The 24509-nt window shown below is 37.9% G+C and overlaps 1 protein-coding gene across 1 annotated transcript in view; it reads left to right on the forward strand.

Annotated features, from left to right (window-relative positions):
• LOC145769003 (myoferlin-like) overlaps nucleotides 1-24509 on the forward strand; it is a 249109-nt gene that overhangs the window by 148033 nt on the left and 76567 nt on the right. The window contains exons 22-26 of the mRNA XM_082580605.1: nucleotides 3366-3505; nucleotides 6927-7100; nucleotides 12204-12303; nucleotides 12842-12973; nucleotides 18727-18905. Coding sequence (XP_082436731.1) covers nucleotides 3366-3505; nucleotides 6927-7100; nucleotides 12204-12303; nucleotides 12842-12973; nucleotides 18727-18905 — 725 coding nt within the window. The remainder of the gene's footprint in view (nucleotides 1-3365; nucleotides 3506-6926; nucleotides 7101-12203; nucleotides 12304-12841; nucleotides 12974-18726; nucleotides 18906-24509) is intronic.

The following is a 24509-nucleotide window of genomic DNA, read 5'->3' on the forward strand; positions in this document are numbered from 1 at the left end:
CACGAAATTGGATTAGCACAGTAATTAAAGGGCGGCAGGATACAGTAAACTTATCGTTTTTGGGCACCTTTGTAAAATTGAAATATTACAGTAAGTTTAGCATATAAAATTTTAGAATATTGATCTTTTAAACTTATAGACAAAAGATTTTTCTACACACTAGTGCAACTTAATTGAAATAGCACCAGCGGGTCACAAGTAACAGCTGATTGAATTTGATCCATAAACGGACTCCCTTTGAAAAGTTAACTTGCAAAAAAAAATTGAATAGCAAAGGGTTAATGAATAGTATAACTATTTGCACAATTGGTTGTATGTAGGGTAGCCTAATAATGCAATTATTTTGTTTTCAGAGATATAAATGTCTATCTTGATAATTTAACAATATTTCATCTACATTTGGATTGAAATAAAGAGCACAGATCAAACTTATATTAAAAAGTCAAATACAGTGGTCCTCGCTTATTCAGGCTATGGTCAATTGGCCTACCCGCTTATTGATCTCAATTTGATTAGGTGTGGAAGTACTCCCTTTCATTCCTGTAATAAAAAAATGCTTAAGAAGCCTAAAGCCCCTTTTAATAGGCCTAAGTTGGGATTATATTTGCTTGAAATTAAATAAAAAAGGCGTCACAATTTACTACTTTTCATTTTGCTTTCGATAATTCCACGCTTTATTGCGCTGCTCGCTCAGTTTGTTATGTGATCGTGGAATTGTACAAAACACGACTCGTTTCTGACACAACTCGCAAAATAGCAGTTTTTGACTCGCCGCAAAAATGTATGGCGTATAAAAGGAAAGAACCAACAGTTGTTAACATATTTAGCAACATTTAGCCATAGTACAGTCGGCCACAGTTAATTATGCGTATAAGAGAGGCAAAAATTACCCCTTAATAAGTTTAATATCGTCCGGTCCCGAAGTGGGTATAACCCTATCTGTAGCCACACGGGTTTTATGAGGACACCCCACTCTATTAGTGAAATATTTCACAGATGGAAATATGCTAGAAATGTGAAATTTCTTGACTTTTAGTTTTTATTCTTTGCAAATTTTCTACACCTACACTGGTCATTTTTCTACTTTCCTGTCCTTCACAATAAGCATTTCGTCTCAGATGGCTAGACATTTTCGTGCAATGGTAGTTATATATTATTAATGTAAGTGCAATATAAATGTTTGTGCAATTACCTTGAAATGTAGAAATGTTCAAAAATGCCATATTTAATGAGCAGGGAATGGGATGGGATGGGATGGAATGGAATGAAAGATGAAATGGAATGGAAAACAGATTTTGGGATGGAAGATGGAAAATGTCAAGGATGGAAAGGGATGGAAGATCTTGATGATGGAATGGAAGACAATCTTCCATCATTCCATCCCAATTCCATCATTAACTTTCTAACGCTTTATCAAGACATGCAAAATATTACGTTGCTTGCTGAAATAATTCGAACGGTACGTAATCCTTAGGAAAATACTACTGTTAAATTTTTAGCTTAAATTTAGCCTATGGTTTTTAGGTTTATTTCTGGCATATTCAACGCGGAGATCACAAAATGTGTAGATGGAAGATGGAATGGAAGATGGAAGAGATTTTTGAGATGGAATGGAAGATGGAATGGAAGATTTCTAAGATGGAATGGAGATGAAATGGAAGAAAATTTCAAGATGGAAGATGAAAAAAACGTCTTCCATTCCGTTCCATCCCATACCCTGTTAATGAGCACAAGTAATTTTTTGTTTAGTTTAGTTATAATCAAAAATTTCAATTTTGAAGCCATTTTCGGGAAATTAGAATAAAAACCGACTTTCTGATGTTTTTTGATCTCAAATAGTTTATTTTAATGGATTTGTTAAGTAAAAATTTACATTCTCTACGCACAATACACATGGCTATTACCTTGTAAAATATTTTGGTTCTGTGATTTTCATAGCTCCCGTTATTAGCGATTAATTAGCACGAGGCTAAGATAACCTGTGACGTGCTTTCCTCGTACGAAAACATCTCCTACTATGGTAGGGTTAATAAGCGGAGGCTACTGTATTAGACTTCATGTCAGCACGATCTCACACAAGCATTGTTGATGGGCTGCTAGTCGTTGATTCGTGTTTGTTATACATTCAGAGTGTCACGCTTTCTTTCTATCTCTTACCAGGAAAAAGACTTGGAAATGACGTAGTTTAATGGGTTATAACCGAAAAGCAGTCAATTAAATGTCCAATAGTTCTACTAGTGAAATGATATATATGAAAACGCTTGAAGGACTCCAACGAATGGTTCACCACTTCCAGCAATTAATCAAAGTAACAGTAAACAGCAATAGATTCCAACGCTTGCGGCTTTTTGATCGAGTTTAACGTGATCCACTCACAGCTTCTCATACGATTCTAATTTCAATCAGAAATTATATTAGCATCAACTTTGCTTTACTCGTATTCAATACTTCAACTCTCGATCAACAATAATCTTTGCGTCTATTAACAACTGCTACTACTACAACAATGATCTCTCATCGCCAACTCACAATCATCAACTCATCATAATACAACTCCCCTAATAAATGATTACACAAATTACACCACTATTTATAGCAGGTTTAAAGAAGCTTCTAGATAGTCTCGTAGGAGTAGAAAGTTCTAGAAAACACGTTACATAACAAGGATTTCGCAATCACAGATCCACTGATAAACATCCTTATGACGTCGTGACAAACGTCACTCGGCAATTGTAAAAAACAACAGAACAATCCAGATTTGTTCTGAATGAATGTCCCGAATGAACATATCCAATAATAATCTAGTGACGAGAATGAAATCGTTTTTGTGTAGCCATGCTTAGAAAAGCAAAATCAACACTTTTTACATAAGCTCGACATCGCCAAACTATTTTGCATATTTTATTTGCGTCTTTTTTCAACAACAACTTTCAAATTGAAAAGAAAACAGCAAATTCCTTAGCAGCAACCCAGCCAGCAAAAGTTTCTTTTTATACTGTATTGATGCGTTTAGCTCCATTAAAATTTATTTAAAAATATTTTAAAGTTATGCATTTAGATTATTCTAACTTTATTTAAAATGTACGTTATAAATTCGAAAGTCATTTCTTCGTTAAGGATTTTTTATGTACTTTAGAATTAGATGACCGTGAAACAGTAAACAATGTGTAATTTTTTAAGACTAAAGTAAAAATAATTAATATTGTTTTGTGGTTTACATAGGCTACCTATCAACCTGCAATAACGGTATCATTACAATATTATTGTTCTTAACATTTTTTGTAGCACCTTTACAAGTATTTCTATATGAGAGTTGTATTGTTTAATTTTTACACTATAACTTTCATTTTTCTTGTAATTTTCAGGTTGGGATTACAGCATTCCAGAAGGTGGTGGCAGAGACTTAATCTGGTCAATTATTGAAAGACCATTTCACTCCATCAGACGCTGCAGGATGGTGAGAAGTAGAAAAAATATCAATCCGCAAAAACTTAAAAAAGATGATGTAAGCAATAACTTTCTACTGTAATAGATACGCAATAATTAATAAAACTGAAAAACAATTACAAGAAAAAGAATTTTTTAAAACTATTGTTTAAAGTAAAACCTTCATGTTGTTAATAAAGACGGTAGCCAAATTTTATCATCAGTTTATAAAATTATTGTAGAGAAGCGGAGATTTATTAAACTTTATCATTTCTTATGAAAGTAGAACTAGTTTATTTTCATATACTGCCTTTCTATTTTATTTCGGAACCTTTATGAGAATTAAATAATTTTCAAAATATTAACAAAGAGAAAATGATAAAACATAAACCGTTTTAGCGCAACAAATAGCCTACAGGACTACCATTTCATTAAGTCTTCAATCATCATCACGTGCCAATCTCCGAGTCCAAGGCTGGCTTTCAACTGTTTTTTAGCTTGAGATCAGCTATTTTCTTGGTTTTTCCGATACTCGACGAGTTGTATTGCTACTATGTAGTTACAAAGCCACTGTTATATATCACCTCTCGACATTTTTTCTCTCTACACCTTGTTCTGTCCACCGTAGGCTACTAAAATTAACCGATTGATATACAATAGCTAGCCTCCCAATTCTCTCAAAATACGTCTTGCGAATTTTATCCCGTGGCGCAGCATTTGCCAATTTGTCTTGCAATCCATTTCCATTTCTTTTCTTTTTTTCTTTTATGCTGTGTTATTTTGCATAATATTTTTAATTCTCTTCTATCGTAGGGCTTGCCAAACGTTTTGATCTGCAACCTCTTTTGAGTTTTAAACTTTTTCTTCCACCTTGAACGTCAGTTTAAACTGGAAGCGCAAACAAAGAGTTCCAAGCACACAAATTCTGAATAGAATCCAGTTTTTGTTTAATCAGATAACGAAAAGTTCAGCTAATTGTGGGATTCCTTTATATTGTGAATTAACAGATATTATGATAATTACAGCAGCCTAAATTCCAAAACATGTTTTTTTTTACATTTTTCTAAAATTAACTGCTATCAAACGGTTTTGAATAAGATTGAAAAATTTCTACACACAAATGAAAAATATCAAAAGCAATTCTATGCAAAAAGTAAATTAAAGATAGACTTACAATAGCATTGTAATTATTTTACTACGGTCAGGCTAAACCAAGGTTTCCTAAACTGTGTGCTGCCGCAGGAAGGTTGCAAGTGTACCGCGAAAGTCTGATAATTTTAACATTGCAGCTTCAATGCAAAAGAGCGAAATGTGAAATTAGTTCAGAAGGGAGCTATTGTTTTCGTGTTACAGTAGACCAGGGGTCGGCAAACTGCGGCCCGCGGCCAAATGCGGCCCGCGGACAAACTTTTTGCGGCCCTCGAACGATCTTACTTTTAGTGCATAAACTAAAGTTTCATCATTATCAATCAATTCAATTCCAACTTTGCTCATTTTCCCAATTTCGGCCTTTGTAAACCTTCCAACCCTGATAAGTAGGCCTACATATCACTTATCGTTTCAACTAAAACTAACTTTGAATCTCGATTTTGCGATTTGAAAAATCAAAAAAACAGATTCGATTTATTTGCCATTTCATTTTCAATGGATGTCAATACTGTTCGACATGAGATGCAAATGGAAATAATTGAACTTCAATCATCCAACATATTGAAGGCCAAATACGATTCAGTTCCAATTGCCAACTTTTATAAAGACAATGTCCAGAAATCCACCTATCCTCATCTGTATGACAATGCAAAACGTGTAATGTGCATGTTTGGAAGCACATATTGCTGTGAGTAGCTTTTTTCAAAAATGATTTACGCAAAGAATAAACTTCGCACTCGCCTGTCAGCGTGTCATTGAATGACGTATTGCAAATATCATCAACAAAGTTGCCAGTTGATTTAAACACCTTGGCCATGACACAAAAACAACATCATCCTTCACATTGACAAATGATAAGTAAATAAAAACAATGCATTGCGTTTTAATACGTATTTGATAATAAATATGAAACGGCAACAAACACGTCTCATTGTGCAATAGACACAGGAATAGGAGTTGCAGGTGCGCCATGATTTTAAGGATAATGTGGCGATTGTTTATAGGTTGAAATTTATGCGGCCCGCACGCTACCGGAAGTTTGTTGATTTGGCCCAGTAGTACAGAAAGTTTTCCGACCCCTGCAGTAGACCGAAATTAACTGCGTCAATCGCTTGATCATCAGATCACTCCAACCTGATGCTAATCCCCGCCGAATTAAGATTATTTGTGAATAAAAGCAGAGATAACTTTTATATCTCAGTAAAAGTAATGGATTGTACTGGTTTATGTGTTCATTACTGTGAAGTAAACTTTAACTAACTTCTATCATGTATACTGTAGCTTGTCAACGTAGCAGTTCCAATCAAAAGTTTGTAAAAAGCAAGATTTTGAAAATAAGATTGACGGAGTAATCATTGTGCCGCGGTAAATTGAAAAATTCTTTGATGAGCCGTAAATGGGAGGAGGTAAAGCCAGGGATGCAACTGCACCGGAAAACTTTTCAATTGTAGAAAATTTGAACAAATTTGATAAAAAATTGGGCAAGGACTTTCAGCATGTTTTAAAAACTTCATTTAAGATTGAACTTATTTTTTTATTTCTTGCTCAAATAATCAAAATTATCTTCTTATGTTTAATTTTATGATTAATTCAAAATTAGGAAAATCAACTGAAATTGGGCCTGATTTAAGTTGTAAGAGTTAAACATCGTCTTAGAAACTTCAGAAAAACTAATGCAAATTCTACTGTTGATACTAACAAAACTTTGCAGACTTCGGTGGCTTAGTTGTTAGTGCGTCCGCCTCTGAATCGGTAGGCATGGGTTCGATACCCTGTCTGGTCATACCAAAGACTTTTTAAAAATGGTACTGAATTTAATTTCTGCTTGGCACTGAGCAATGGAATAGATTCGGGTAATAATGTATTCAGTTGCGCCTCTATGTCGCTGCATTGTCACTGTCTGCTTTGTAGAGCGCTGAGCAACAATGCATTCTGCGATAGATACAACCTATATAAAAACAAGCATTATTATTATGATTTATTTTAAATCTTATCAAAGTGCAATGTGTAGCTCTCGAAGAATGTTTGGTATCCTACATTTATATATCCTAAAGAAGAGCGTTTATATAGGCTACTATTAACCTAACATAACCTAGTATCAACGGCATTGCCGAAAAAATTCAAAAAATATTATTCTTTAACGTTTCGCAAACAGATAATAGCGGAAAAAATCCGTTATGGACCTAAAATGTATCATATCAAAGGTTACTCAAGGCGGTAATAACTTTATACATGGAGTTTTTGAAATTATGCACTTGTTTCGTTGCAATATACTGTAACTAGGCTTTCAAAGATAAAAGTGTGTAAGTAATCTCAACGTAACTTTCGTAATGATTGAGTGTTACATGCAGAAAGAAAACAGACTTTTAAGCAAAGGATGGGAATATGCGGCAACATCTCATCACCAATTCCATTCACATCAAAAAATAATTGACTTGGTCAGGAGGAGAAAATGGGTTAGAAAAATGGTTCCATGTGGAAAAGAAGGAGCTGCTGCCATTTTTAAACTTGGCCATGCATTAATTGTGAGATATTTTACATTATTCATTTTACCTTATTGCAAATAATTTATTAAAATCACTGTCGGTTGTCAAAGTAAAGATTGTGTGCTATTTCGCCGTATCCATTTACATGCTATTTTCTTTATGAGTGGGAAATGTTTATTGCCATATTAGTTTCATACATAAGGACTTATGATGAGGATCATGTTCAGGTAGTTCTAATACGTAGATTTCTTAGTTCATCATCGTAGCACAGCAGGCCAAACACAAAAGCATCCTGACTTAAGGTGGCTACCAGGCCATTGGCAAGAGCGCTTAGTATGCTTCAGCATTCGGCTAACAGCGACATGGAAGATCGCGATGTATGCTGCGCAATCCATTGGGTTAAGTGTGACATTATTCCATATTAACGTCGAGTAGAGTTTTTTGTTTATTTTTTCAAGGCAGTTTTGGATTGATGTAACTTGAAACGAATTAATGTTTTTTTAACAATTTTTTTCAATGTAATATGGGTGATTTTAGTTTTTTCAGCTCAAACTGAGGTTATAGGAGTAAGAGGGTTCAAGTAAAACAATTCAAGATCGCGTTTCTTTAATTGTTTTATATTTAAAAAAAGCACTTTTTGCAAATACCAAGCCAACAAACAAATAGACTTTATACTTTAGATTCAAATAAGGAAACAAAGGCTATAATTACCAAAAAAGAACCATTATAATTGAACGTTTTTAACAAAAACTGATCTAACCAGCTACAAACCTACAACCAAAAAAAATTCATGTCAAACTACAATAAGTAACTCGAAATAAACAAGCACCGCAGACTTTACAGAAGTATGGGAAGGAATAAGACCATCTGATTTGGCGCATTATTGTTGCGTTCTCTCACACACTAATGATTTTTGCCATTGAAATGTACATACGAAATCGAACTTGTGGTACATCTTTACTTTAATAGCAAATAATATGCTTCAACAACTACTCGTTTAAAATTTAAGGCATTCAGATTCAACTTTGTCTCATCATCATCGGGTTTGCGTTTAACCATTCCTGGTAATGCACAGCTACATTTAATCCATAAGTTGCAAATGCAACTTTCCGTAAATCTCTATGTTCTGTTACTGAAGATATTTGTTTTTAAAGGCTTTGTGCAAGTAAACAGCATACTGCAACACTGTGTAATATTTTCTTTAATTATCATTCTCGCTTTGTACACACCTCGTAGCAACAAAGAGGCAAGGCTAAAAGTTTTCAATCTAAAAAACTGACATCAATTCTAATAATGCACCGGAGGGCTTAAGCCGGACATTTTGGGCAGAAGGCGGACATTCCGGCTAAAGAATTGTAACTCCGGCTGAAGTTTCCGGCCTTGGTAATATTTAATTCATATCACCTATGTTTCAACCGAGCGGTTGTTGATACACCACTTTCACAAAGCAGTGAAGCAGGAAACAAGAGGCTCTTAAAGAAGGTGCTTTTTGGCAATGTCTAAAGTCCTTTAAATGGGTACATTGGTAGTAAACTTTTGGGTAAATTTCAAATTTAGCATTGTTTTCTATCCACTCCACTAGCGGGAGCCGATCAAAATTTAAAGTTTTTAGGTAACACAAACTGGTTGTCTAATGATTACAAATTAAATAAACCAGATGGGTTGGCTCAGATAAGCCTGTGAAATAATAGTTTACTAAACGTAACCACAAATAGGCCTGATACTCAAATCCCATGCTCTGCATAATGCAATATTATAATAGTACAGGGATTCACCTAATAAAATTCTGCTTCAATTAGGTGTTGTATTTGAAAGGGAACGTTCCAGCTATTAAATCATAGAGGTTATCTACTTAACCGTATGTGTTACTGGCGTAGACCTTATGGTCTCGCCCTCTGCTAATTCAGCAATTTCACATAGAAGCAGTGACGCTAGAAACTTGAGATTTCTTGACTTTTACTTTTTTTTCTTTCCCCAAATTTTAATCCCAAGTATGTTGGTATCGGATAATTGTGAAGTTCACAATAAACCTTTTGTCACAGCCAGTTATGAAATGCAGGAAAATTTCGGGTTTATTCAATAGCTTGATTGACAGTTTACTATTAGCGTGCGGTTTCATTTTGTGTTAACGCGACGGCGCTGAAATTCCAGGCAGCAAAATCCGTCTTTTTACATTGATTCAACGTCGATTTTGCTGTCTGGGTTGGGAGTCGGTCTCTGACGCAATATGAGTCATTCTTTGCTGGCAGACAATAATTAGGAAGGTAATTCGTTATTTGCGCAAATTGCTTTGTAGTGCAAAAAGTGCATGTAATACTGCTTGCACAGAAACGGACAAACAAAATTGATGAAATTCTGTGTTCAATGCAAGAAAACTTTCAAAATGAAATGTCAACTGAAAATTTTGACCAAGAAATGGCGAAAATAGGTCTAAAACCGAGTCTTTATCACCTTTTCTACCTAAAATACACAATCACAAATATATTTTGCGAAGTAAATTGATTGAAGTGATAGATAAGGCTTTTGACCAACGGCATACTTTTTCCCGGTGTTATTTGATATAATCCGACGGAGTAATTAGCAATAAGAGAGACGTAGACCTGATGGTCTCGGCCAGTAACTCTTGCCGCCAAAAGGAAGCAGTGACAGATACGGTTAATGCGGCAAGCCCTTTTATACTTACACAATTGCTCATCATAACTTTTTCACACTTTTTCTTCGTCGTCCTCTGGTGCCAAGGGTCTATCCTTTCACTACCTCAGATTCACAAATGTTCTCGGACTACAATGGAAGGCTACTATAGAAAGCTGCCAGTCTTTGGTTTCATCATCCAAAACATGCAGATTATTCACTCCGTTAGGTGGCTTGAAGATGGTACAGTCATTGATAATGTGGTTTGCGGTTTGTTCCTCAGCACCACATTCACAGGAGGAGGAAAAGGGCTTTCCCCATTGCTGCACCGTTGAGCGAAAGAAGTCCGACGCCCGTACGAAGATGGTTGAGGTTCACCCACAGTCCCACACCTTTCTTTGTAGTGTCAGGCCAATGGGGCGTGTATCGGCGTCGGAGATGAACGTAGTCTGGTGGTACTTGATTTCCATTCAGAATTCTATTTATGGTCAGCCCAATTAGCTGCAGAGGTGTCTTGTCCATCAGCTTCGTTGATCAGAAGTTGGGCGGCTGACACGAATGGATGTCTTGATTTCAGTCGACAGGGGTGCTCGTTTGGGAGAGCAGATATCTAAGAGTGAAGAAGTTATTTAGCACATAGCGAAACTTAACTATTTTTAAAACTTCCATGGGAATGAGATGGACATGGTTTATCAGAGAAAGCAAGAGCAGTAGCAGAAGTGCAAACTGTGCCATCTTGGTTTTGAGAGTAAGGTAGGTGATGCAAAGGTGACATTAAAAATGTGGGCATTGCCGGGAAAATGGTAAAATCCTATTTTAATGACGTGGCTCAAAAATAAACCAATAATTTTTAATCCAATCTTATCCAAAATTTGCAAAGTTGTGGGATACAAATGAATCCAAAGTGGCCTATCACCTCACCAACCAGAAATTAATCCAGATGCTTTTAAAATTACTGTAGATTATTATTGATTGGTTAATTGATTGAACCTTTGAAATCAATGCAATAAATTTGATAAATTTAGGCTACTTACCAGTGTAAAAATGATAATCCGAAACAGCTTAAAATTAATCAACATTGTTCTGAACACTTGATCAATACTGAGATACTTCTCTTAGATACTGTATATTTGCAGTTTTGCAACAAACTGTTTGGCAAATTTGTATTATTTGAGATTAAAGTCTATAAGTGCTTCGTATAGCTTGAATTTCCAAACATTGTTGGTATTAGTTGGTAAGAAGTTTTACATACTTCAACATTGAACTCCAACAAATCGTCGTACTTGTATTGACTTCAACGTTAGAGTCTCACAAATCACATAATCTCAACATTTTGAACTTAGTCTTATTATGGCAAATAGGCTATTTTGGAAATATACTTTAATAACTTTAATCCACAGTAACTTTAATCCACTTCATAAGCGATTTTCTTTTTTCTCGTCTTAAAGAAACACAGTTCTCTTTTGCTCCTGGCTCAATACAAGTTTGCATACCTCGTTAAAAGCTCGTTCCGTTTCACTTCCAACGGAAGCTATGCCAGTTTTTTAATCAATTCGCTGAGGATGCCATATGTCGACTCATGTCGACAAATAAACCGTTCTTAACATAATTTCGCTGCATCTCTGCCAGCTTTTCAGGTTGGGCTAGCCTAACCATATGTTCCAATAGCAGGATCAAGCACCATCAACACCTATTCGTTGCAAAGTTGTTTCAAAGTAAAAGCAGTGCAAAGTTTGACATAGATTTACTAAATATGCATGGATTTACTTTTCAGCCATAGCAGTCAAAATTCATTTAAGCTTAAAACATCCGGAAACATTTGAATCAAATTTATCCTGTTCAAAACGATGCATCCTGCATCGTTTTGTACCCTGTAGTTCTGAAAACTTATACTTTTTGCTGTTGTGAAAAACAACTCGTAGTTTTCCTTCAGAATGCATCTTTCCAGTTTTCATGTTTTTAATTTTAGTTTTGTTTTCTCATTAAAATAAACAGACATAACTCAGTAACAATACTACATTTGACATTATGAAAAAAAAACAATAAGCGAACGTTTTTGCCTAGTCATACAACTTTTTTCAAGCCTATGTGAAAAAATATTCTTTTTAACAGAAATACTAAAGAATCATACAGTATCACAGCAAAAATATGGTCAAATTTAAACATTTGACAAACTGGATCTAAAACAAAAAAATCTAAGCATTTTTGCTGTGATACTGTATCATTCTTTAGTATTTCTTTTTAAAAATATATTTTTCTTATAGGTTGCAAAGGGCTGTATGACTAGCCAAAAACGTTCGCTTATTGATTTTTTTTTGTTATTTATATAATGTTAAATGTAGTGTTGTTGGTGAGTTATGTCTGTTTATGGTTTAAAAACGTTACCTCTCTACACAAATTGTGTCATTAAAAGAAACAAATGAAATAATGATATTGTCTTATTGCATGATTGTTCTGTAAGATAGATCTAGATGAAAAGTTTTCTTCAACAATTGTCTATGCTTTTTCCAGCAAAACGAAAAGAAGTTTTTTTCTTCCTTATCTCAAACACCGCTCTCTGAATTTCCAATGAAAGCTCAAACTCTCTTAGGATCCAACTCGGCAGAAGAAGGTGTGTACGTTAAAGAGGAGAAAGTATCTCGTAAAATCATACCAAAAATAGCATTAAATTCATATCCTCTGATTGACGCCGCTGCGAAAGGTATATTCATGATATAACAGATTAACTATGAAGACCCAATATTTTATCTTGTGTCTCGCAGTTTCACTAATTCCATTTTTGCTGTAAGGTGAAGTGCAGATGTTTGAGTCAATGAAGAAAACCTGCACTAATTAGAATATTTGAAGAACAAAACGAAGTTGTCATTGATTCAAAATGAAAAAAAAAATGGTGCCTATACACTTCTCATAAAAAAAATACTTATTCATAAACTCTAAATATTTATCATTAGCTCAAAGGTATTCATCACACACAATTATGCAGGTTTTGAATTACTGACACAAGCCAAGCCATGAAGATGAAACGTTTCACCTACAATATAAATTAAAACATCATTTAATTTCTTTCTTTTCTTCATATGATTCTAGCGTTTTTATCTTTATAATCAAAATTTAAAATTTATCAATCCCTTTTCCACATTGTATTTCAGAGCGCAAGCGACAACACAACATGCCAGCTTTTAAGATATTCCTAATTCACACTGCTTCATCGCAACTTCAACTTCGAGCATATATCTACCAAGGAAGGGATTTAGTTGCAATGGATAAAGACAGTTTTTCAGGCAAGTAGCCCAGCCAGCAAGCCCATATGGGCCCCATATACTATTTTAATGGGCTTGTGGGCATGTGGGTTCTATGTGGGTTTTTGTGTTTTTGCCATATGTGCCCAATATGGGCTTTCTTGCAGAATGTGTTGCTAAATGACAAGGTGGAATATAACACTTCCAATCTTCAAATGCGTGATTATATAAATGCATTTTAATAAATTTAGCCACATAAAATTATTGATCATGGGCTAAGCATGAAATATTGATAGGCTTCCCACTTTGTTTATGGGCAGACCATGGGCTTCTCACTTTGTTTATGGGCAGACCATGGGCTGCCCACATTTTTTATGGGCAGAACATGTGCTGCCCACATTTTTTATGGGCAGACCATGGGCTGCCAACGTTTTTTATGGGCAGACCATGGGCTACCCACATTTTTCATTGGCAGTCCATGGTCTGCCCACATTTTTTATGGGCAGACCATGGGCTACCCACACAGTGATTCAAAGGTTTGTGGCCAACCCATACTAATATGATACACACCTCGATCAGCATTTGTCTAGACTTTGAGATTTTTTAGTTGTCTCAAACGACTTTTATTGATATTTTAAACAAACACAAAATGAAATTGAACAAGCAAAATTACTGGGGGCACCTTGCTATGCATTGCGCAAAGCTCACTGCTTGCAGTTGGAGCACTTTGGCAAGGTTGGCAGTAGTACTATTTTTGGTGCTTACGTACCACAAATAGGAAAATGTCACATGGAGGTATATACCTTCATGGCCATTAACACAATGACTTGTGGTGGAAGAGACAGTGGGAATCCAAGTGTTAAACTGTTTTATTCGCATCAGCAGCGCACGGGTACAAATAATTGACACGGCGAGAGAGCACAAACAAACATAGCCAGGTCGAAGACTTTCAGAAACCGGCCTGCCACACCCCGCGGCGTAATTTAGGGATGACGATGCACCCGGAGGGTTACCAGCTTAGGTCGCGGGGGCCAGGCTGGGGAGTCGAGGTACCTGTAGAGGGAGAGTGTGGATCGAAAACGTTACATGACCCGTCCGCAAATTTAGAATGGCGGAGCGGGCCAGGGAGACAGGCTCTTTCTGCATAGCCCAGAAAGATGGCCTGCGACGGGCCGGGCGACCCGTCGCGTGTGGACGCTGGAACCGGCAGTAATTGACCGCCGGGCGGCGTCCACGTCTCCTTCACGCGACCTCGGCGCAGGTACTTGACTCTTATACCCGGTCTGCCAGTAGGCAGAGCGGATAAAATTGGGGTCTACCACGAGGAAGAGAGTCAACTATTTAAGAGTAATTTGGCTCTCGTGGCAGACGAAATTCAAATAAAAATGTGGAGCAGAGGCTCGATTAATCAATAGAAACAAAAAATATAGGTGGGAATGTAATACAAACTCACTGGAGAAAAGTAAGCTTTGATTCGGTGAGCACGGATGTGCACTGGCCAGACGTTGAGGCAGGTTCGCCCAGCTGGGTCGGGGAGGCTAGCGATCGAAACCAGAGGCACTGATAGGCTACATTACCAGGAAAAAGTAGAAAATTGGGGTGGAAATTTTGAGGCTGCATCGAGTTGATCAGGGGATCGTGTTGATCAATGCGTTGACAGCAGAGCGAGGTTGATCCGAGCGGGCAAGAACAGCGTTACAAGGCGAAGGCAGCGTAAGATAATTCGAAACAATTGATTGATTAATACATAGAGATATAGTGATGATTGAAGTTACTAAATTGCTGTTTTTAAACCAGTCTCGATTCACAATGTGCATGACATTTTATTCCTTTCCTTTGTTCATTTTTGAATGCTTGGGCTTGATGAGACTGGAGCATTATAAAAAACATGACACTGGTTTATAGCCCGGAGCTCCTGGATCACGCGGACCGAGTATTTGCGTACAAAGCTAGATTGAATCTAATGCCACTTAAATCAAAACCAAGCCATGGCCGCCGTTACCTACCTGCCATGTGTCGTGCGTGTGGGAAAGCGGAAGAGACTCTCCCCCACATATTGAATCACTGCCCTACCGTGATGACTGTCGTCACGGAACGACACAATTCAGTATTGAGGGAGATCGTGGGGCACGTGCCTGCCGAATGGCAACCCGGGCTTTCCATAGATAGTACGGTTCCACAGCACGTGGAAGCGGGCGGTGCCGATCTGCGTCCTGACATCGTCTTGCAACGCCCTGACGGTATCACGGTCGTATGTGACGTCACATGTCCGTTCGACAACGGCGCGGATTCTCTTCGAAAAGCCGCCGACAGGAAACACGACAAGTACGGCGAGTTATGTGTCAACATAAAGGAAGACAGGAAGCGCCCTTGCAGGGACGTCCTGTCACTTCCGTTCGTCGTAGGCTCCCTCGGGAGCTATGCCCCGACGAGCTCTCGAGCTCTGACGGCCTTGGGCGTTCCTTCTCGTGGGGTAGCAGAGGTGGCTAGAAAAGTGGCTTCCCTCTCAATCAAAGGAACCTGCCGCGTCTGGAAAGCTTGGAACGCCGGGCTCACTTGTGGAGGGGCTACGTCATAGAAAAGACGACTTTAGCGATCAGAAACTTATTCCCCAATAACAGAAACGTTGCAGTAAGTATCAGAGCGCGCAAGACAGCAAACCGTTTAGACGTCATAACCTTATATCAATTGTCTTAAAATTCATCACCTTATATCATCAACTTATGTCTATAAACCAGTATCATCTTTTTTATAATGCTCCAGTCTCATCAAACCCAAGCATTCAAAAATGAACAAAGGAAAGGAATAAAATGTCTAATGTACTGTACATTGTGAATCGAGACTGGTTTAACAGCAATTAAGTAACTTCAATCATCACTATATCTCTATGTATTAATCAATCAATTGTTTCGAATTATCTTACGCTGCCTTCGCCTTGTAACGCTGTTCTTGCCCGCTCGGATCAACCTCGCTCTGCTTTCAACGCATTGATCAACACAATCCCCTGATCAACTCGATGCAGCCTCAAAATTTCCACCCCAATTTTCTACTTTTTCCTGGCAATGTAGCCTATCAGTGCCTCTGGTTTCGATCGCTAGCCTCCCCGACCCAGCTGGGCGAACCTGCCTCAACGTCTGGCCAGTGCACATCCGTATGGCCAGTGCACAGCTCGCCGAATCAAAGCTTACTCGAATCAAAGCTTACCGTAAGCGTCCACACGCGACGGGTCGCCCGGCCCGTCGCAGGCCATCTTTCTGGGCTATGCAGAAAGAGCCTGTCTCCCTGGCCCGCTCCGCCATTCTAAATTTGCGGACGGGTCATGTAACGTTTTCTATCCACACTCTCCCTCCACAGGTACCTCGACTCCCCAGCCTGGCCCCCGCGACCTAAGCTGGTGGACTTACCCCTCCGGGTGCATCGTCACCCCTAAATTACGCCGCTCCCCGCCGCCGCGAGGTGTGGCAGGCCGGTTTCTGAAAGTCTTCGACCTGGCTATGTTTGTTTGTGCTCTCTCGCCGTGTCAATTATTTGTACCCGTGCGCTGTTGATGCGAATAAAACAGTTTAACACCTATAAATACTAAGTGTTACGAAAATCACGCGGCACACTACAAATTTAGTAGTCCATAGTTAGCATGCGTTTTGAAAGTCATATTGTTTTACACAACATCTCAATCGCTTTTATTCAGGTAAAATTCACACATCCACATACCGTACAGCAATAAACGTAAACATTTAACAGCAAGTTAAATAGCAAAGATAGGAAGAAGGAACTAAAATACGAACAGTTTATCAAACTTAGGCCTCAAAGGAGCAAAATCGTTAGAATACGTAGTCGATGAGTAAAAATGAAGTCAAAAAGGCAGACACTAAACTCATGTTAGCAACTAACTATTTGCAGTATAACTGCTACATATCAAATGGTTTGAATGTGTTGTTACCACATAACTTTCTATTATAGCAGAATCAGCCTAATTTGATATTGGTTAATCGATTTGAGTAATTGGACACTTTTCCCTGGTCCCAGCAGAACGCCCATTAATCTGGGAGCCCGTGACCTATTTGTCACATCATAAGGTACAAAAGTTTTATGTGTTTTGTCAAACTTTCCCCACTGTGAGATGTTCACAAACCCGCATCCGGGGTTCTACTTCTGAGGCGTTTGGGGGCTACGGCCCAGTCAAAAACCGATATTGGGAGCCAAAAAATATCATAAGGTACAAAAACAAAACGTTTGCCAGATTTTATTTCATTACTTGTAGACTTTGGAACAACTCAATTTGTGTGCCCCAAGTGGAGCATTTCTGAATAAAGGGCACCCAAACACCCAAAGTTGGCCCAAAATACGTAAAAGTAACATCATAAGACACAAAGATAGAACTTGTATTATGGGTTAAAGCATGTCCCACTGAGTTCGTCACTACTTTTCTTGTAGCTCCAAGGTGGGTCTTAATCACATTTTAGGGGTATTATCTCTCAAAATCACAAAATTAACATCGTAAGGTGCATGGATAAAACCAAGTGTTGTTGATCGTACTTCACTTACAAGGTAATTCACTTACACACTTCAGAAAATCAAAGTTTGGTCGTCCCAGGTGGAGCATTCCCGAATGAAGGGCAACCAAATTTGTGGAAAATCACGTAGCCTACCATAACATTATAAGGTAGGATACAAAGATAGAACGTATCGTCAATTGGGGCTCGTCCCTTTGAGTTCGAAACAACTTTTCTCATATCCCTTAAGTGTATCTTCCCACATTTAAAGCAACAGCATCATCAAAATTAGTACATGGATAAAACTAGGTGTACGTGTAGGCTAAGCGTATTTAGAACGTAGTGTTCACTCCATCTGGGGATTTCTCCGAGCACAAAAACTGAAACCGGGTGTAATTTCATCTCAGCCACAATTGTTTGGTAATTTTTGGAAGATTGCAAATACTCTGGAATATAAGTGCAGAGGTATATCAAGCATGCATTAAGCTACAATATCTACACAGTGTAACATAGTAGCCGCAGGTTAAAATGCATCGTTATGAAGATGGATGTTGTAAGGAGGGCGGGTTAGTCAACTGGAATTAAAAAAAATAAATTTCTAGTTTGGCTGGTCAGGCGGTCACTGTCCTGTAGTATGTACGAGCGAAAATTTTATTTGAAATTCAGCAGTCGTTGCGCTATACCCTTCTTCTCTCTATTTGACTAACACTGACCATGATTTAACTTACAAATCGAAGCTTCCCAGACAGTCATTTTATCTGGCCCATCCCTGGTAAAGATCTGGACCAGATAAAGTGGCTGTCTGGGTTGCTACAAATAAATACAATGTTCAAACACTAAGCCTAAAAACAATCTGATAGCCATAAGACAAAATCCTTCTTTATTTTTGCAATGACCATTACAATTACTTATATTTTAGAAGTAGCCTAGTGCTTTACTTGATTGCAATATTATTTGTTCATTTTGTGATTGTGACCACGTTTACTCAAATTTTCAATCATTTGACTTGTTGCACCACTGGTGTAAAGTAAAAGCGGTGTATTTTAGTCATAAACTTTCGTTGTCATGGTTTTTGTATTATCACTGAGCGCTAGAATGCACTTTAAAGTCTTCATTACTTCCGAATGATTGGATAATAGGTTGTATTTGATCTAGAATTTATGTCTTGGATCACATTAATGATTTCTTGATGATATTTGATTAAGATTAGAATTAAAACGAAAGTGATTTATAAAAAAATTGTAATCGTTTATTGGATCTGATTGCTCTATTTCCGAGATATTAACGTGCTTACTTTTACAGACCCTGTTGTCTACGTGTCTTTCCTCAACCAATGCCGACGCACGTCGATCCTGCGACGAAACCTTAACCCTGTCTGGGATGACACGTTGATTATAGACATTATGTTTTTTGGTGATTTAAAGATGCTGCAAAAGTTCAACGGCAAAGTTACCATAGAAATAATGCATGAGGATACAATAGTAAGCAATGCATGAAGATACCACAGTGAAAGATCATGGTTTGCGTTTGTTTAGAATGTAGCCTTCTTAGAAGACTACATCACCATCGTTACCATTTGATGCCTGTTTTAGTCTTTTATCAGTTGCTTTTATTGAAAGTATTAGTTATTAAAATACTATCAGGTTATGCATGACTACCTGGAGATGCGGTCTAGGTAGTCATGGGATATGCCATTATATTTGTAGGCAAGGCGTGGACATCATACCGAATCATTAGTGTTGTCAAATTTTCTGCAGTAACGCGTCAATTGTAGACTACTCGGCTGCTTGAGTGATTGTATCATCAATAGTTAAACCTCGCCTGATCATGTTGTTTTTCATTGTTTCGTCCCATGTTTTTTTGGACTTTCTTACTTTCTTCCATTCGTATCACTGCGGTACTTCTTTTGTTACATTTCTTACAACAACTTTTCAACCATTCGTTCAAGATACTCATCTTAGATGGCTAAGATCCATCTCAAAAGACGTCCACTTAGATTTCCATCAAAACGTCAGTTCATCACTCTCTCAACATTTCATTGGTGATTTTATCCTAAAAGTTTTTGCAACACATCATCATGATCTTTTCCACACTCTTTGTTAAAATGTCCATATAACGAATGGAAAAACAGTTATTTCTACATTTTCCATCACTGCTCTCACTTCCCACTCCATTACTGTTTCAGATAACTTGTTTGGAAGCATGGTCGGAAGCTTTCTCCAAATCAAAAACCAGATGCAAGTATTTTTTCCGCTTTCCATATTTTTTATCTATTGCCTCACCTCTTGTGTTCCTTTATCTGGCATAAAACCCATGTGTATCATGTATAGTAAATTTCATCTTTCTTGCGCATATGTTCGTTAGGAACTCTATCGATAACTTTCATAGCATTTTTAAGCAGCATCATTAGGCTTCTGTATTGGGAGCATTTTTTAGTGTCACCTTTACCCTTGTGAAATGGTACCAGCATACTTTTTCTCCAACTTATTTTCCAATTTTCTCCAACTTTTTCTCCAACAGGTATTCTTTCTTTATTCATCATATAATTTTATAAGGATTGACAACATACGAGACCAATGAAAAGAGACTGTCCAAAGCATCGTCTTCACTCACTCAAGCCGTAAGGCATGGACCACAATTAACAGGCTAACCCGCAGGTCCCAACAACCGCTTAGAGAACGCCCCATAACATCCAACATCATTGCATCACAACTTGTGAATAATAGGTTATGTATTTTAGAGCAGTGCTTCCCAAATGGTGGGTCGCGACCCATTGGTGGGTCGCGAAGCTATTTCAGGTGGTTCGCGAAGCATTTCTAAATGTTACAGAATGTTAAAATTTTCTAAAAAATACTTACGTTACTATGGATCTCACAAGCCGCAGTTTGGTCTTGAACAGTAGGCTATTTCGCCATCACTAATCTTCACTTCATTTGTTGACTTTTCATGAATTGTGCACCCTGTTTTTTATTAGATCGGAAAATTATTGCATTATCATTACGTAACAATTATGCAACAATGCAACAAATATGTAACAATTAGATGTGTTGTGTCGCATTAACTATTTCAGTACGTACGCCAGTAGTAAAGATGCCATAATAAAGATGTCATATCTCATTGTGGGTCGCACAATAAAACTTGCATTAAAAGTGGGTCGCGCAATAAAACTTGCATCAAAAATGAGTCGTGAACTGAAAAAGGTTGGAAAGCACTGTTTTAAAAGATAAAAGCGCCGATCGCCAAGTGGCTAAGTGTCTAAACTGTAGAAGCTTCCAATACCATCTGAGCAAAACATTTCAGCCTCGAAGAATTTCAAAATGCTCTGAATCTTCTAAAGCCAGGGAAAGCACCCGGCCATATCGTCATACCAAGATCATATACGCCACAAGTTCATCGTCTATGCTGGCAAAGCACTAAAATTCTGGATGCACGCTTTCCTTTCCTCCTGCACCGCCTAAAAATACCCAAATTCTAGAGACGAGTTGACGTCATAGCCATACCAAAGCCCAACAAGCCTCTGGATGATACTCGGAGCTATCGTCCTATCTCACTCTCCTTTACCTCCCTTATAAAATCCTCGAACGGTTCACCTCTACTCGTGTCGATCCCAACATCGAACCACTCTTACTACCAGAGCAAGTAGGTTTTTTGCGGTGGCCGATCAATTTTGTGGAACAGGTCACTCTCATGAGCCAAGACATAGAGGATTGTTTTGTAGAAAAAAATGATGGTGCCGTATTCATTGATCCCACGGCCACATATGACACAGTATAACACTACGGCCTGGCCTACAAACTTTCTTCCGACAGGCACATGGTTAAAATGATTATAGAGCTCGTCCACAACCGCAGCTTCACACTCACCACCTGACGCGGATGAAGGAGCACGTCAAGACGCCTCAAGAACGATTTCCTTCGGAGATCCGTCAGGGAACTGTTTAATGTTTAAATCCATGAACTTCCACCAACAACATCTAAATTGTATGCCAATGCCGACCATCTGGCATAGTGCACAACGCTTCGGAATGGTACCCACTTAAAAGGACTCTAACCCAGGACATGGCTAAGATGACAGACTACCTTCACAAGTGAAGACTTAAGCTCAGCAAAACTAAAACGGTGTCGACTGCTTTCCATCTGAACAACAAGGAAACAAAGCGTGGGCTGAACATCAACATTGACATCACTTGGAGCTACTCTACCAGGGATTCATACTATAGGGATCGCCAACTCGGCTGGATATCCGACAATCGGAGTGTAAAAGTGTTGCCAGATGTTTTTTATATTTTTAGAAAAAAACATTATTTTGGCATTTTTAAAGTAGTAGTTGCCCAAAACTTGCCCGTAAATAAATATTTGAAACTAATCTAAAGCAATTTTATTGTTCACTTATTAAACTATCATATTTTTGGCAAATTTAACCTCTCTTGTACATAAAACATATTACTTGAAAAATAATTACCGGCTTCAACACTTAAAACATGAAGCTCTTTATTCCTGAGGTGTATTTTAATTTTTAAGTTTCTCAATTTGTTTTGTTCTTAACTGGTTAGTATAATTTTTTTTAAACCTGCAAGTTTTATTTAAGTTTGTACATAAATTTAGCACATTCTTATTGCAAAGTAACACAACTACAAACTACTTTAACTAAATCTTGTGGAACTTTAAACTTCAGATTAGTTTTAAACGGACAAGCTTTGGGCGACGACTACTCTTTAAAAATGCCAAAATAATGTTTTTTCTAAAATTATAAAAAATATTTGGCAACACTTTTACACTCCGATTGTCGGATTTCCAGCCGAGTTGGCGATCCCTATACTATGAATCCCTGTACTCTACGGGTAACATCGCGCGTTGCCCTTATTCGTCGACTGGCAGATACGAGCTGTGGTGCAACAGCAGCAACTGTGCGCACGACAACTCTGGCTTTTGTCCATTCCACCGCAGAGTACTGCGACCCCGAATGGAGTTGTAGTGCTCATACTCGTCTCAGACATATAAAACCAAGCAACCACACGGCATTTAACATACGGTAATCCATTAAAATTGAACATAAACTATAAGCTACAAACGTTTTCGGCCATACACACGTTAGCCCTTATCAAGTAAAAAAAAATAACTGCTTATCATATCTACAATGAAAATGAATAACTGATCTAAACACTGAATTGAAAAACGAAATGCAAAATAAAACGGCAGAGCATAGGAGAAAGGCACATCACATGGCGTTTAAATTACGCGAGGCAAAGATGCATCATATGACGCATCAAGACAAGACGTTGAGTAAATAAGAACCGCCTGAGGCAAACAACCTGTGTATTAAGACGAGGTTGTATGATTTTTATTAGCAAAGCCTCGTGGATTTTAGTGTCGAATTCGGTGGAACATTTACGCATAATTCTAAACAACTCCAAGGATGGTTTGTTATTTGAACATGTTTGGCAATCGAATATGTGATCTATAATGGCACTTTGCTTGTTCAAATTAGTTAAATCTAAGTGCTCCCTCACTCTCGTGGCCAAATGCCGCGTAGACATACCGATGTATGTACAATTTGCGTCATGCGAACAAGTGAACTTGTACACGACATTTGAACACAAGTAGGAGGGAGTCCTAGATTTAAGCTGAAAATAATAGCCAACTTTGAACGTTTTATACACAGTGTCACAATCAAGGTGCAAATGCCTCGCGATGGCTTGCTTTGTATCTTCAACGAATGTGCTATTTTCATTATGGAATTCTGGTGCGTTGTGTTATTATCGGTTATGACCTGAAGTAACCTCTGATTGAGAAATTTGTATTATGTAACGTATTTCTTGAATCATCTGTAAGCATGCAAATCTAGAAGGTTCTGTTGTTTTCCATGATTTCTGAGCGTCGTTTGTCATGACGTCATAAGGTTGTTTACCAGTAAATGTCCGATTGCGAAATCGTTATTATGTAAGAATCTTCTTGCGAACGTGACCTTCTAGAGACTTCTGTTGTTTACCTTTTAAATGCTACGTGACCGAACGATGGTTCTTTATGATGTAACCTTCTCGAAGTTACTGGACTGAACAGCCAACTATAAATAGTGGTGTAGTTTGTGTAATGTTTATTCTGAGATTATTATTATGGGAGTTGTATTATGATGAGTTGGTGATGAGAGTTCATTATTGTAGTAGTAGCAGTTGTTAATAGACGCAAAGATTATTGTTGATCGAGAGTGGAAGTATTGAATACGAGTACTGTAAAGCAAAGTTGATGCTAATATAATTTCTGATTGAAATTAGAATCGTATGAAAAGCTGTGAGTGGATCACGTTAAACTCGATCAATAGTCGCAAGCATTGGAATCTATTGCTGTTTACTATTACTTTGATTAATTGTTGGAAGTGGTGAACCATTCGTTGGAGTCCTTCAAGCGTTTTTATATATCATTTCACCAGTAGAACTGTCCGTGAATTTAATTGACTGCTTTTCGGTTTGACCCATTAAACTACGTCATTGAATCTTTCCAAGTCTTTTTCCTGGTAAGAGATAGAAAGAAAGTGTGACATTCTGGGGGCTCGTCCGGGATCACCGAAAAAGAAAAACCGAAGAATACCGAAAGATTTGTTGAAAGAATAATAAATTAATGTCAAGATGGCGGATACTGTCAAACATGAGATGATTGAAGACTTAGGGAGCATGGCTGAACGAATGGGGCTGACTGGTAATGAGAAGTCTCAGTTTGTGATGGAAGAGTATCACAAGATAATGGACCAAAAAGCTCAGCGAGAAGCTGACGAAAGAGAAGATAGAAGAGCTGCTCGTGAAATAAGGAAAGCAGAACTTGAAGCTGAAGAAAAACGAGCACAGCGTGAAGCTGAAGCTGCACAACTTGAAGCTGAGGAAAAGCGAGCACAACTTGAAGCTGAAGCAGAGGAGAAGCGGGCGCAGCGCGAAGCTGAAGAAAAACAAGCTCAACGAGAAGCTGAAGCTGAAGAAAAACAAGCTCAACGAGAAGCTGAAGAGAAACAAGCGCAGCGCGAAGCAGAAGCTGAAGAAAGAAGAGCGCAATATGAATTGGAAAAGTTAAAACTTGAATTAGAAAGACAAAAGCTGG

The sequence above is a fragment of the Aplidium turbinatum genome, chromosome 4, assembly GCF_918807975.1.
Source record: "Aplidium turbinatum chromosome 4, kaAplTurb1.1, whole genome shotgun sequence".
In the NCBI taxonomy this organism is placed as follows: Eukaryota; Metazoa; Chordata; class Ascidiacea; order Aplousobranchia; family Polyclinidae; genus Aplidium; species Aplidium turbinatum.